Source organism: Paracoccidioides brasiliensis (assembly GCF_000150735.1).
Source record: "Paracoccidioides brasiliensis Pb18 unplaced genomic scaffold supercont2.1, whole genome shotgun sequence".
In the NCBI taxonomy this organism is placed as follows: domain Eukaryota; kingdom Fungi; phylum Ascomycota; class Eurotiomycetes; order Onygenales; family Ajellomycetaceae; genus Paracoccidioides; species Paracoccidioides brasiliensis.
This window is the reverse complement of record NW_011371358.1, coordinates 1,182,165-1,197,484: the sequence shown is the minus strand read 5'-3', so window position 1 is coordinate 1,197,484 and position 15,320 is coordinate 1,182,165. Positions and strand designations below refer to the sequence as shown.

At 47.0% G+C, this 15,320-nt stretch overlaps 3 protein-coding genes across 3 annotated transcripts; 2 read left to right on the top strand and 1 right to left on the bottom strand.

Moving 5' to 3' along the window:
- Window positions 1-31: 31 nt before the first annotated feature.
- PADG_11087 (uncharacterized protein) lies at window positions 32-1,056 on the top strand (the record flags this gene model as incomplete). The annotated part of the gene is made up of 2 exons (XM_010758386.1): window positions 32-238; window positions 370-1,056. The coding sequence occupies 2 exons, from the start codon at window positions 32-34 to the stop codon at window positions 1,054-1,056; spliced, it is 894 nt and encodes a 297-aa protein (XP_010756688.1).
- Window positions 1,057-1,835: 779 nt separating this feature from the next.
- PADG_00366 (uncharacterized protein) lies at window positions 1,836-2,828 on the bottom strand (the record flags this gene model as incomplete). Its single annotated transcript, XM_010757496.1, has 2 exons — window positions 1,836-2,437; window positions 2,570-2,828. The coding sequence occupies 2 exons, from the start codon at window positions 2,826-2,828 to the stop codon at window positions 1,836-1,838; spliced, it is 861 nt and encodes a 286-aa protein (XP_010755798.1).
- A 7,744-nt stretch (window positions 2,829-10,572) lies between these two features.
- On the top strand, window positions 10,573-14,310 carry PADG_00363 (uncharacterized protein; the record flags this gene model as incomplete). The annotated part of the gene is made up of 1 exon (XM_010757495.1): window positions 10,573-14,310. One exon carries the CDS (start codon window positions 10,573-10,575, stop codon window positions 14,308-14,310), a length of 3,738 nt encoding a protein of 1,245 aa, XP_010755797.1.
- Between the last annotated feature and the right edge of the window lie 1,010 nt (window positions 14,311-15,320).

Below are 15,320 nucleotides of genomic sequence, written 5' to 3'. Positions count from 1 at the left end.
CTCTTCGCATACGAACGCGCTGCATGGACAGATGAACATCTCAACCCTGCTCCGTCGATTGACGACTTCGAACTACCTGAAGTTGAAGGCGGAAATGCGAAATGGAGATGGGTACCCGGGAGCGAATGGCGCATCGATACCGTTCCATCTGAAGTCTCCAGTAAACGGTCTCCCAAATCGTCTCAAAAAGATAGTGGAGGTAACTCAGACAATGATGAGGGTTGGATATATTACGACAGTAAGGTGAGAAGAAATTATTTGTCATTCAGACCTTGCTACGAAACATATGGCTATGGGTGTTATCAACGTCGTTCCTCCTAGTTGCATATATTTATCCTACATGCCTCATTGCTAAATGTTTTACCATAGTGGAGCGATGGCCGTCGTGGCAAAGATGGCTGGGGCCGGTACACAAGACGCCGGAAATGGTGTCGGGATGCCGAACTCGTCGAAATAACTCCCAGCACGGAAAGCACTCCACCACCATCGTCCACCGAAGAACAGGGATCATCGTCTTCCCTGCCACAGACGAACAACTCCAAGGGCGACGATGATATTTCCGATACGGAGGGGAGGACCTCTCCACCATCTGACTCTCGCAAACCCCGCCAACGACGATGGTTCGGCAGCAGCGAGCTGTCAAAAGCCCTAGCGTCCCCTCCCGGCTCCGCATCTAGTTTACCTTTGACAAATAGCGACTCATTGTCAACGGCACTTGCAACAGGCGCAGATTCAGGTACGACGGCGAAGCAGCCGTCGTCGAGCATTCCAAACGTTCGTGCCACCTCCTACAGCAGCTCTTTCCCACGCACATACAGTTTTGACAATGGGGGTAGCGGTAGCAGTAGAAACAGCTTGACCTCCCGTCGGCGCAGCAAAACCAGCAGCGCCATGGTTGATACGGATGGGGAGAGCTTAAGTAAGAGCTTGCGCGATCAGGAAATTGAGGAGGCCGAAAATATGGCGGATCGGTTTGGTAGTCGGCCCGGTGGGGTGGCGGAGAGAGCGGAGAGGGGATGGGGTCTGGGTGATGATGCCCATATGGGGTTAAGCTAAAGCTACCACAGCTGGCGTCTCTTGTTAGTTTGCAGGGATAACTACCCTGTTCCTCTTTTTGTGTTTTTATTTAGATGTATTTTTCACAGTCTTCCTTGTATGGCATATACTTCGCCCACGGCAACCTGGATGGGATGGCATGGCAAGGCATATGGAGGGGCGTCTGATGTACGTTCGGGCATAATTTTTTTTTTTTTTTTTTTTTTCTATTCCAAGCTTCAAGCATACGATTTTTTTTTATTATTATTATTATTTCCCCTCTTTCAAGAGGGGAATGGTTATCAACTTGTATCTGTAAACCCTGTCACACTTGAAAGCGTTTTATGTTTTATGAATTCCTCTTAGAGACCTCAGGTGTATTTCCATTATGGAACAAAATATAAGATGCAAAGACAGCTGTTATTGTACACCATATTATTTAATGTGATATCCGATCTATCTATAACATGTTAGGTTTTCATCAAGTAGTTATCATTGAGCTGGTGAATTATGTCATCATTTTGCTAGCTAACTAACTAGTTAATTAGTTATATGGACATGTCGAGACATCTCTTCAACAACCCAGAAGGAAATAATATAATCCCAACATGGAAAGAAACGCAACCCCCAGCCCCCCCCCCCCCCCCCCCACAACCCCGAGATCGGCCAATCCCATATCTAAAAATGTCCAATGAAATATATATAAATGAGAATAATAAAAAAAATAAAAAAGAAAAAGATAAAAAGAAAAAAATAAAAATAAAAAGAAAGGCACCCTCGGCTAAACCAACTGATCCGCTTCACAATTTAATCGCCTCACACATCATGTTGAAATCCTCCCCATCCACCGCATCCACCCGGTCCCTCACCACCATCTCCACCGCCTCATCCACATCGTCATCCCCACCCAGCAAATCCAACCAACCCCGCGTGTCGCCCCTAGCCAGCAGCCGATCCGCAACAATAGCCACATCCTCCCGACTGACATTGGCCGCCACCCCGCCCTCCAAGTACACCTCCTTCGTCTTCCCCAACTCCACCTTCCACGTCGCAGGCGCATCCATCAGCGCTCCCGGCCTAAGCAGGATGGCCTGGAACCTCTGGTCCCCCTTGCGGCCGAGCTGGTCATCCATCTCTGCCCGCTTGCGCGCCATGACGGTAAAGTACTCGTCCGCCGCTAGCTTTGCCTGGTAGTAATCTGGTAGCACGTCTTGGTTTATGTGCTCGAAGTGCTTCCAGGTTTCTGCGGAGAGCCAGGAGGGCTGCTTGCGTCTGCTGCCGATGTGGGAGATTAGGAGGAATTTGGTGATGGCGGGGTCGTTGAAGGCGGCTGTTATGAAGTGTTTGGCTGCGTCACGGTCGATGGTGTAGGTACGGAGCGGATCGCCTTTGCCGCCAGCGCCTGGATGATTGAATATGTCGGGTTAGCGGACCTTGTAGCTCTTTGGGCCAGTTTAATCAGGAGGTAAAAGTGTCTCTATGAACGAGTGAAGAGCGAATGGGAAAAAAAGAATGATACAATGGAAAAGCATACCAGCTGCCCAGACGATATAATTCGGCTTCACGCGTTCGATTATTGCTTTTGCATCGTCGGCGCTCTTCACGTCGTCGAGGCTGGAAACAGACACTTCGACTCTGCCCTTCTTTCCTTTGCCCAGTTTCAGGATATCTCTGGTCTGCTCTGGGTTGCGAATTGCACTGGTTACATCCCAGGAGCGATCGAGGAGGAGGGGTGTGAGAAAGAGGGCAATTTTACCGTGCCCGCCTAAGAGGAGCACACGGGGGTTCGCCATGTTTGAGATTCTGGTTTCACGGTGGCTTATGTCAATGGCTGTCAGTAACCCCTATGGGCGGAACCTGGTATAATGCGATATCTGGGACGTGTGTTGTTGAAAGGATGGGTGTATATGTGTAGAGCTCAGCCCCGCAAACCCGGTCGTGGATCCTTGACCCAAGTTGTAGAGAGAGAGATGTAAATAAAAAAACAAAACAAATATGCTTCTGGAGCGAGCCAGTTTCGTCGTTATTTCTGGAATTAGATCGGAGGATCTCCTTTTCCGGTTTTGATCTAAGAATGGATATTCCGAGGATTAACTAATTGCTAGCGGCGGGGGGGGGGGGGGGGGGGGGGGGGAGATACATATTATCCCTCTCCGGGGTCCCCTTTTTACCAGAGGGGGTTGAACCGTTTCCCTCAAGGGAAGAGGGGGGGGATCCGGTTGAGTTCAACCAGCGGCAGAAACACAACGGCCAATGAGAGATTACCGTGGCAGAAGAACCGTAGAAGCTCTTTCTTCTTCCACGCTAGTCCTGTTAAGGGATACGCTAGCCTCGTTTAGGACTAGCTCATCCAACCCCCCACGTTGCTCCTTTGTTAATCTTCTTCTCGCTTTGTGTGAAAGAAACTCTCATTAATTTACATTGGAACATATAATGCTCAATTCGTTCTGCGCACTTCTATAATGATACGTGGGCTTTACTTCATTGCGAGTTTGAGGACTGTCCGTGATGACGTCATGGCGTCATGGTGTCATGGCGTCATGGCGTCATAGGAGGGAGACGATGCGGAGTGGGAAATTGTGGTGCGCATGGGGGATTGCTGTGTGGGTTTCTGCACATCTCTATTTTCTCTTTTTTCGGTGCTTGCTTGGTTTATATAGATGTACATCGCTTTAATATAGAATTTAATCAGTGTGCCGTATTCTTGGGAGATATTCCTTGATCAGAGGGATTTTATTTGATCAGTCATTGGTTCCAAGGTGAATCTTCCATTATGCATAATTATCCATGGATAGTTAGGTTTATTCCTGCGATGGTTTGTATCCACTAGTCTCCGTAATTGAGCTCCAAACTGGACCCTTGTCACGTCAAACGCCCCACTAAGGAAAAAAAAAAAAAAAAAAAAAATCTCACATCATGGAAACCAGGCAAGTGTCAACAGAACCTCATTGTATGTACATGCGTTTCTTTGCTCCTCTTTCTGAACCACCTTGTGTGGCACAAATCTAAGATCCAGGGCCGGGAAGCGGTTAAGCTTTCCTTCCAATGGCGATTAGCGAGGGGTTACTAATAATAATAATCGGGAATTGCTTATTAGATCAACTATTCAGATTGCTGATCAATGGATGAAAGGGGATTTCTTCCCAGGAAGAATCGAGATGTCTTCTACAACAAAATATTTGAAATCGTAGTGCTTTTGAGTCATTGGACTGTGGCTTCGCGAAGAGACTTTGGAGATCCCGGTGCCCAAGCGTGAAGATGTAGGGTGAACTTGTCATGAATAGAGAAAATAGTGCTTTTTGAAGGACAAATCGATTTTCACTTTGAGATGGATGTCCTTGAACCCAGGTTGTAGACAGGATGTTTGTATTCTCTCCTTCCGTTACAATCTTTCAGACAGCATTCGCTACGGTCTGTAAAACAGAACAGCCTGACACAAGGAATGGAAGTGAAATGAAAAGTAGTGGATTCAATCTTTTTTAAGAGTCGAAATAAAGCCGTGCTACTGTTCCGTAGCCGTGTAGGTTCCTGACAGGAGATGGTCAATAGATGGTTTGCTTGGGATTTCTCAACATAGATTCCATGACTGAAGCTGCATCGGATGAGAGATGATGTTGTATCAAAGATGAATGTTATCGTGGCGATGAACTGCTCGTAATTTCTTCTTCTTTGCTGTGTAACTCTCTTCCCCGTGAGGCGTGGCTCAGTTTTCTTGGATAAGGCGGCTGGCGGATGTAGATCCCTGATCTGCGGTTCTGTGGGGGAACAACTCGGTTTGATCCCCGGACTCGAGAGGAGTACAGAGTGAGATTCAGGCCCCATGGTCCTGCACAGCTTCCAGTATATTCATAATATATGCCGGCCCAGTTTCTGTAGCCCTTGCACAGGGTGCTTGTTGCATTTCTACTCCGAAAAATACCGTCCCGCTGGTCTAATGTCTGAGTGTTTAACCAACAGGTGCGAAACAAGAAGGAAGATAGATGAAAAACGAAAAGGGCGACAACAAAAGGGTGAATCAATCAATGCAGGACTGAAAGTAGTCAGTTCCTCCTTCACGTTATCCCCACGACTTCTTCATGGGGACATATGAGAAAATATCCGCCCCCGAGTATCATTGTTGTGAAATTAAAAGCGTACACCAACTGTGGAATCGCCGATTCGTTTTCATTCGATGCCATTGGGGCATCCATGAGGCTAAACACAGAGTGTTCTGGCTATTTCAGGCATATAACATAAGCATACTATGACAAGCAAGATGTAACTGCCAAGGGGGGCAATTGCATCATGGCATTCTTGCACTCACCCCGTTGTAGAGGGAAAACTGGAGGAAAGTACTAAGTAGTTCTTCACTAATCACCCATCAGGGTGTGATGGCAAGATAAAACTTTCACACAGCGTCTATATTAACCCGATGGCCATTGGCAATATGGATGAATTTTTCACAAGAAAAATACATCCGCTCCCATAATGTCAGGTCCAAGGAGAAACAGATGAAAAGGGAAAGCGAAGAGAAAACAAGAAATCCGAATCAGACCAAGATTTAGGCAAACCCTTGGATTCTAGCAATATATAAGCTTCGCTTTTTGACCGTTGGCTAACTTGGAAACCTAATTGTACATACAGGAACATGGTTACCTGCTGAAATTGTGAACAAGTGTGACCGCATGCAGCCGTTTCTGCTATGAAGTGGGAGCAAAGGTAGGAAAACCGGGCTTGCCTGGGAGGGCTGTTCTCTTCTCTATTCCCTGCTTAGTTTTTGAACAGGATTTTTGCCAACTTTGGTCTTATTATTTCTTGCTTGTACTATACTCTGTAGTTTTTGCGGGTTTTTCCAAGGGTCCATCAGTTGGTCGGCAGGAAGTTGCGGAAGCGAATCTGATCGTGCATGAGGTTTATCACCAATCCAAGTGCAAAAAGAATAAAGACATCAATTATTCTTCACGGAGCCATTCCATCGATCCATGTCCTCCAACCCCTCCGGAATATGCCATGGAATATTTGTAGGTTTTTGGTGACGATGACAGGCATCACACCAACCAATCCGTGAGAGAGAAAAAGGAGTTACGGGCTTCATGCTCAGGAAGCAGGGAATGAGGGCCCAGAACAATGGCCATGACCAATCCTCTTAATGGCTCACCTGGAATATGAAACTGCAACTCCAGGGTTAGGGGAGTGGCTTTTGAACCCGTCAAATCACTCTTTGGCTAATACTCTTGAGGCTGTGACTGGCTGATTACTGAGCGACGTATCGAAACTCGAAATGATTCCTCCAGAGTCAACGAGTGGACAATTCCGTTTTTCGGCCTGAATCAAAAATAGCGTGGGACCTCCAGGAAAACAGGAAAGCAGGAAAGCAGGTGGGGGAGTTTGACTTTGTTTTGCCCTAAGCCGAAGATACTCTCTTCCATCGCCCGCTGTAATCGAAATCGCGCAAGTTCTTAGAGAGGAGGAATTAATCCGTAAGTCAGCATTAGTTGACTTAAGGTTCTGAACAGGAGATGATGGTTCGTCATTGTAATTTGAGTGGCGATCGAGCGTGAGGTGAGATAAGAAAACTGATCGATCTGACGGCTTTAATTATCCTTGGAAACGGGTGTCAGCGATGATGTTAAGATCCGAACAGGCCCGTAGACTCTGTATGGAAATTACCAGCAAAACCCACCTGCTCAGATACCGTAACGAACTAGTTAGTTCTTAGGGTTGCGTCAGCCCGGGCACGCCGCGGCCCGCTCGTCTGGTACTTTGGAGCGCCAGTCACACACTAACTTTCTTTACCGTACGGAAATACACACTAGCCCCAGAGAGGACTAGCCAGGGGAAGCGGCCTGACCCTCCCAAGGTTCGGCGAAGGTTCTTTTTTCCGTCAGCATCTACGCATCTAGTTGTAGAGAGATGACATCTTCACTTCTTCTTCTTCTTCTTCTTCTTCTTCTTCTTCTTCTTCTTCTTCTTCGGGTTACGCTCAGCCGCGTGTCCATCACTTTCATAACGGAAGCTAGCAGATGTGCTATGGCATGAGACATGGATGCTATAAATATATATGAATAAATGAGTGGGCTGCCGACACACTCTTTATATAGATATAGATATATATCAATAGGGGAACCGCCGTTGATATGCAACTCATTTAATATTAATTGTCTCCTTGGTCGAAAATCTTCAAGGTTGTTGGTTACACCGCGGCTTATCATTCGCACATGTCTGACCAGATACAGACATGAACGGCCCAGGTGTCTGTCTGTCTGGTGTTGGATCTGAGGTCCGATTTGATTGAGCCCTTTTCCCATCGGAGAACAAACTGCAAACACGACGAAGTACTGTTGCTCGACATGAATGAAATCAGTCGCTTCTGTTCTCTCTCGCAATCCATAATCCAGCCTCGATTATGGTCTCACACTGTGCCTGGAGACCGCCACCCCACGATAGGTGGGACGCAGGCAGCCGTGTAAACCCAATGTTTCAACCTCTTTGAAGAGCAGAAATCAGATATCCAACTATTTTATTGAGGAAACGAACTTACTCGTCTGGGGGAGTCGGGAAACATTCATCTGCATATGTTTTGCATTGAGCATGCAGCAATACTAACCGCCAGGGGAAATAAAAAAAAAAAAAAAAATCCAGATGATGAATGCACACCTCCAGTGTTTATGTTTGTCGTTTTGATTCATGCCTAGGCATGAATGGGGGGATCTATCTCTAGACTCAGCGGCACAAAAGCTGCCAAAGCGCCAATGGGGGGGTTCTGTGGAGCAAATTCCATCACTTTCCAACGTATCAACATCCAGGGCTGCCAGATCGCAAAACTGATGGCTTTCTAGCGTTGGTTCACCTTGAAACAGAAGTGTCTGCCTATCCGAACGTCCTGTCATCTTCTCCAACTTCCCGAGGGCCAAGGACCAAAGACCAAGCTTACGGGAGTTAGATGAAGCACACTAGCCACCATTATGATGCTTAGCCTTCTGGTTAATTTTTGAATTTCAAACATCATATTCTTTCATCTGGCCTCACTATGCTCACTATATTTATAATTTGAATGATTTCTGTATGTTTGAATGATGTTTTTTTTTTCTATATTAATTTCTTATTAAATTGAGCTATTTTGAGATAGTTGATTGACAATTAAGATATGTCCTGATTCTACATTTATACATTTACAAATATTTGTATGCAGATTACTTGCTAAACTGTACAGCAATTTCACCCACTCTTTATTGTCTGATAAGTTATAAAAGGTCCATACCGGGTACGGAGTATTAGTCCAACCAACAACGGCTTCGCAGCAGCCCAGTTAATTCCTTAGCAGCATCCTTTCTGCGGTGTGTGAAGTCATGAAACAGATTTTGTTTCCTTTGTAATTATATGATAGATTTCCCATGCGAAGGCCCGAGGGCTGCACCTGACGAGCAGGGTTCACGAATCAAACAAACGCTGACCTCGGGAGAGCGATGATTCTGTACGCCATTCGCTCGCCCAGTTCTGCCTGCAGTGATTGCGTTTGGGCCTTTCGGCACTTCTTCGGTGGCGTGGCTCTCCGCTCATTATGTCTTTTGTGCGCTGCGAATCTGCGAATCTGCGAAGGTTGTGTATGCAGTGGTGCTGCAAGGGAAGAGGGGATTGACAGAAGAGGAGGCTCCCGGATAAAGAATCAACCCAGGCATAGATAGTATAGTATGTACCGTGCATACATTAAGGTAGTGCTTCTTTTAACATTGTCCCCATATACCCCGTCCTGCCTTTCAATGAAATTAGTTAGACCTTTGAGAAACAATGTTTCCGCTGGAAACTAATTTATACAAGGGACAAAAGTCTCTCGTTTGTTCCTGGCCCTTGGTTAGAAGACTTTACCCCCTCCGGAGTTAGCCCCAGGAGACTAAGGCAAACGGCGGTAAATAAAGCCAGCCCCAGCCATCGGGGTAAAATTACAGGGGAAATTTTCGCATCATCCCTGGTGGGCGGAGACTTGTTCGAAAAAGAACAAAATGGGAACAAAAAGACATGTTGAAGAGAGAGGAAAATCATAAAAAAAAAAAAAAAAAAAAAAAAAATTGGTTGTAATTAATCTTTATTGACTAGCCAGGAAGGCGATCGAGGCCCTACGCAGCACTGCATCAAGGAGTCCTACATATATAGTAGTTGTTAGAGTACTTTTCTGTATCCCAAACTGCTGATAAAATTGGTATACTGAATTGCGACTCTTCTGTGCTTCTATCGTCGATGCCAGTTCCAGGCTCCAAGTCCCGAGGAGTATTTTATTTTATATTATTTTTTCTTTTCTTTCCCCCCGACTTGGCCAAGCGACTGAATTGACTTGTATCAAATCCCCCAATCCTCATCCGTTTCTTTTTCTCCTTTTCTTTTCTTTTTTCTTTTCTTTTCTTCTTTCTTTTCTTCTTCGCAATTCATCCATCAAACACCTAAATACCAGAGAGGAACGACGAGTAAGACCCTGCCGTTATGCTTTCTCAACTGCCATTCGACATTCCCGTGGCCAGGCTCTCTTTTATTTCCCACTTCCAATTTAAATATCGACGGACTTTTGTGACCTCTCCTGTCCTACTTTGAGGGGGGACCTGCAGAGACACTCATAACCATCGCCGGGCTGCTTCTCGATCGACTTTTACCTCCTACAACTCGCCTTTCTTTCTGTTCGCCGCCCCCCTTTTTTCGTCCCCTTTCTCCATTTTTCATATTCCTATATCCAAAACTCGACCAGGTTGCGACGTAGTCTGTCTTAAACTTCGCTCAGCCAAATACTCAATCGAGATAGCTTGTCGTCATATCTCGCCGAAGGTGGACTGAATAACCAAGGGGTGTTTTATCGTCCCAAGGCCATCATTATCAGCTTGAGGGGTGGGACGCCGCAACCACACTACCCACTTTGCTTCTTTTCCTTCTGCGCTGGACAGATCGGGGCCATTTTCGAGGCATGAAGATTGCACTGGTCGCATTTTTCGAATCAGGTGCTGGTACATACCTTAATTACATGTGCGTATGCCCATCTTACTTTCCACATCACGTACATTGTTACGATTTTACTCCCCCATAACCCGTCCTATCATTCATTCCATACATATTCATGGAATGATTGAGGGATCGATTGATCGGTTGATCGATAGATCGATAGATTGAGCCTCTTACATCTGGATACCCCTGATACCCTCGTTCAATATGTCCCATTTCTCATGGCTCCTGAACTGACAATCGACCGCTTCACGTTCCCGCAGGCTTCCATGAAGTGTTGTTGAACTTCTCTTGAGTCAGGAACTCTGTTGTTGATGGTCCTCCTTTTTCCAACCCCCCCCTGCCACTCACCTCTACTGCCAGCCGTAAACGTTGGGGTCACAACACATTGAGGAACACATTCGTTATCTATCCAGTCTACCCTACGACTCATTTTCCTCCCTTTCTTTATTGATTGATTTCAACCGTCATCGAATTTTGCCTTTGACAGGTTCCCCCCCCCTCCCCTTTGAACTTACTAAGACACGCTCAAACACACACACACACACACACACACACACCCAAATATCCTTCAATATGAATCGATTCAGAACCCACCGTAAGAAGACCAAAGATGTCCCTGAGGACAAAGATGCCCAACCGCTCCCGCTGTTCACGGCCAAACCGTTCAAACGAGCCAAAAAACCCATAATCGAGTCCAAGTCTGAGCTCGACCTCTCCTCAGTCCTTCCATCGTCAGACGATTTCAGAACAAGTCTCCTGATGCCAAACTTATCCGCGCGATTTAGCATGCTGCGGGAGCAGGATGACCCAAACTCTAAAATCGGAAAGGCCAATGACGACAGTGTCCTGGCGCCGAAGAGAGCATCGAGACTCAATGTGTTTGGCCAAGTTAATAATTCTCTCTTCGACATTGCGGAGATATCTTCTCTCCATGGTAGCTCAGCTAGACCATCCTTTGCCATTGGTCGCGGATCGTATGCTTCCGGGGAAGGAGGCTATGCCACTGATGATGATTTTTCTCCCGGTGGAAGCGTTATGAGCAGAGCAAGGCCAGGTGAAGGTAACAACTTGTTTGGCGGGCGGCAAAAGGTTTATAAAATCCCCGTTTCTACGTCAACGCCCAGGAGTGGATCTGCCTCAGAAGCTTCAGGGGTTGGGGGTGGAATGGGAGGGAAACAGGTCTATGAAAACGATGTCACATTATCTGCTTTCCAGAAGCTGAGGGCGAAGGAGAAGGAACAGCTGTCGGAGCTTGAGTTGGATATCCAGCAGACCAAGCAGGATACGGAAGAGGACGGCTCGTTAGCCTCACTGCCATCAGGAAATCGCACATCCACTTCGAACACATCGGTTGATTCTGCTCGTCGCAACTCTGGTCAAGGGACGATTGCCTCTCCGCCGCCCAAGTCCAAGGTGCCCCCTAACCCCATATCATCAACAACAACAACGGGAGTCGAATGTAATCCAACCAAGACTCGACGGTACGGGCAAGGCATTGAGGTCAACACCCAACAATCCTCCGCCTTTACAAGACTTGAAAGCCTCAGCCGCCAGAGAGCTCCTGCCAATGACAATTCACCAATAAGCCGATCTTTGTCAAAGAGCTCATCGGTTTTAAATGATAAATTTCAACACCGGCCTCCAGTGTACGCTTCTTTAGCTTCCGGCCCTACAAGCCCATCCCCATATGCTTCCAAACCCATTATGAAACCAGGTGATTCTGCCAGAAAACATGAGCCAGAGAATCCTGCCATTGCAAATCTGGGTTTTGCCAGCTTACCCCCATTGAGCCCCCCACTTAGCGAATCAGAGGAACAAACGTCGTTAGAGGCCGCTCTTCATCCTGAGGACCGCGGAAAGGCCACGGGTATGGGACTGTTCAATAAGCCAGCTGCCCAATATGACGAAATTAAATTCTCGCAGCGGCAACTTCAAATGTATGGGGGCAGAGACACCCCCACATTGCGCCGCTGTTCCCCACCATCACAGCCACCACCCCGTGTGCCTGATTTGGAGACCACTGGACGTTCGCGCCAAGTTTCCAATGCCAGCTACCGTTCAAAAGTTGATTCCCTAGTATCACAGTTCAATGGCCCCCAAGATGAGGGTGAACGCACCAGGGAGATATCCACTACTCCCGCAAGCAGTAACCGCAAACCATCGCCTCCACGACTGATCAAGGGCACATTCCCAAGCGGAAGTGATCGTGGAGGCGAGGATGGAGCAGAGCCGTCACTGAACAACGTACTTGAAGCTGTCCAATCCTTTGATAATGATAACATACATCCAGCGGTCAGATCTAGCACTGACTCGAACACCCAAAGTTCACGTACCAAAGGTTCTCACTGCGATACTCCGGAACTACGATATTCCGAAACCCGTGACCTTAATACTATAGACGAGAATGAAAGCCTGGAGGAGCCTATCGGCGAAACCCCTGATTCCCCTACACTTGGTCCATCTGGGCTGGGTTTGAGCGGACTGGTTCGCACCCATCTTCGCCATGATAGTGACACCTCAATGAACTGTCCGCCTTCCCCGGGCCTTCCTCTTAATATTCTGGAAGCCACTCGGGAAGTTAATCCCTTTGCTCGAGCGGCCAGAGACGCCAACCATGCTTCCAGCGTGCACAGTAACCCCTGGGAATATGACGACCTGTGCAAACCTGAAAGTCCGGAGAAGAAAGCCGCTAATGAACCCGGACTTCCAGATTTGTCGTCTATGTCTATGAGAGCGAAGCAAATTCTTGGGCAAGCAACTGCTCTGCGAAGTCAGGGACATAGCTCACCACAACAGAAGCCGGACAGACATGGTTTGGGTGACATGCGCATAAAATCGCCCACAGAATCATCTTCTAAGAGTCTGCCATGGCAAGATGGGCCCAAACACGGTCACCAAAGGGATGGCAGCTCGGATACACAGAAGGAGCGGGAAGAACTTGCCAACGAGCTCGCTGAACGGCGACGAAAGGTACGGGAAAAATTAAAAAGCTTTGTGGAGAGCGAAAGCGGGTCAAGTAGCCCGACGCTTGGCCACCGTTTCCCAGATTACGGCTCATCAATTCACAAACACGGTAATGCATTTTCGATGCTGAAGAACAAGACTGGCAGAAATCCCATGGCTGGTCGACACGATGTACCCCAGACCAAAGCTATGAAAATGCTTGGTGTGGACAATGCTCACAGCGTATCTTCGCCAAGCCTTCCTTTAAACGAAACAATCCGGGACGATGAGGATAGATTCCGTGACCGTGGGAGAGAGTCTCGTTCAGGCTCCCCCCTTTTTGGGTCTCGTAATCACGCTCGACCCCGGCAGCCGCAGGTATCTACGATGCAGAGAGGGAGCCAAGACGGTTCCGGGGAGTCTTTCCATGGCGAACCATCTCCTTCATCGCATGCGAGCTCGCGTAGAGGTCGATCCGGTTCAGACGTTTCAGGCCGCTCGAAAAGCCAACCTCGATATCGTGATGATCTGGGATCTGTAGGTGAAAATTGCTCCATCCAAAACGATTTTACAGCCGAAGAATCCAAGTCTCCATGGGTGCCAACATCCGTTCCTTCTTCATCCCGACCCTCCGAAGAGGTCGTTGATCATATGTCTTCAGAGCGAGCTGCGTTTGTAGCCTCTGGCAGGTTCCGGAGCAATAGCCGCTCAGCCGTGCAAAGCCACTTCGACCCAACCCCACCAATGCCTGTTCAAATTAACCAAGCCAATTTTATCGGTAATCCCCCACGACCATCTCCAGTAACCCCTTACTCCGCCAACACCACACCCCCCCTATACGAAACATCACCGAACCTATCGTCCATGCCCACGCCAACCCTCGTCCCTCCCATGAGTAATCTCAACAGCCCACGAATCCAAGGGCTTAATGCACACAGAAGGATCATTGACAAATCTATAATCTCTGAACCAAAATTCGTCTCCTCCACTTCCAATGTACCCACAGTCGGTCTACCCCCAGGCGCAAGCCTAAGCAACGGCTCCACAACCCCACCAATTCCACCCATGAACCCGCGTAGAAGACGGCAGACAACAACACAGACATTCCTCAGCGCGTTTAAGGGCTCTGATTACCATAGGCATGACCAGTCGCCAATGCCGTATTCGAATCCGACAACGCCCAACATCGAACAGAGCATATTTTCAGATGAAGAGAAGAGGCCACCCCGGCCACGGCAGAGGCTCCGGAAGATATCGAGTGAGGGTGGCAATCTGAATGCCAAGGCGAGACAGCAGTTGATGAATTCTAGCTCGCCGGCGTTGCCGCAATATCCTAGGAAGGTACCTATGGAGGGAGCCATGTTTTGATATCATTATCCGTGATTTTTATTTCTTTTTAACTTCTTCTTTTTCCAGGCCCTTTGCACTCTTAAGAAGATTTTTGTTTCCCCTTTGTTGGGCCGATTTTTCCCCCTCTTTTTTTCTTTTTTCTTTTTTTTAAGCTACCAAGCACGTGCCGAGTGTACAGGCGTTTCTTTGTTTCTTTTATCTTTCTGTTTCTTTTTTTTTTTTTTTTCAACTTTCCTTCTTCATTTCCACCTGTTGTATTGATGGCATGATTTTTTGGGGGGCCATGGACCCTCTGGATACTCCATTTTATTTGTTTTCTTCTTTCCAGCTTGCGTACAATACTGAACAATTACTCCCTTTTTTTTTGCTGTTTCCAATGTGCCATCTTACACCCTTTGGTTTCGCTGTATGATATTTGGCTTTGTTCTTGTTATTTTAAAAGAGCAAAAATACCTGCAATTGGTTCATGCATGTGACTTTAACACCTCCCTTTTGTTTGCAAGTTATACTACCCAATTGATGTGTATGTTGTTATATAGATGTATGTATGGACCTATGCATGTGAAGCACATACAACCCTCAATCTAGCCCCTGGATTCCCCTTTTTTTTTGCGTGTCTGTTTTTGATATACCTTTTCAAGCTCCCATGTGCCAACCAGGCCCCGATCTCGATAAAATGAAGAAGATAATGCAAATCTTTCGTTTTATATTTTCATTTTTATTTTCATTTTTTTTTTTAAATCGAGAGTGAAAGAGAGGCGAAGCAGCATGACTGGTGAAAGACATTGACGTCCAGGCACAATTTCCTTCACCTATCCACATATACATGTGTATTTGACGAATAGATGAGTTTATGCTGTTAATATTGACCGGTCCCGTACCTCCTTCATGGTGAATTCACAATGATCCCCCTTTATCTGTGGATATCAGTTACCATCCATTCTGCTTTTGTCTTCCATATCCATTTTTATTGCGTTTCGGCATACACTTCTAGCTTCTAGACGTTATTGGCGAACTCAAAATCCTCG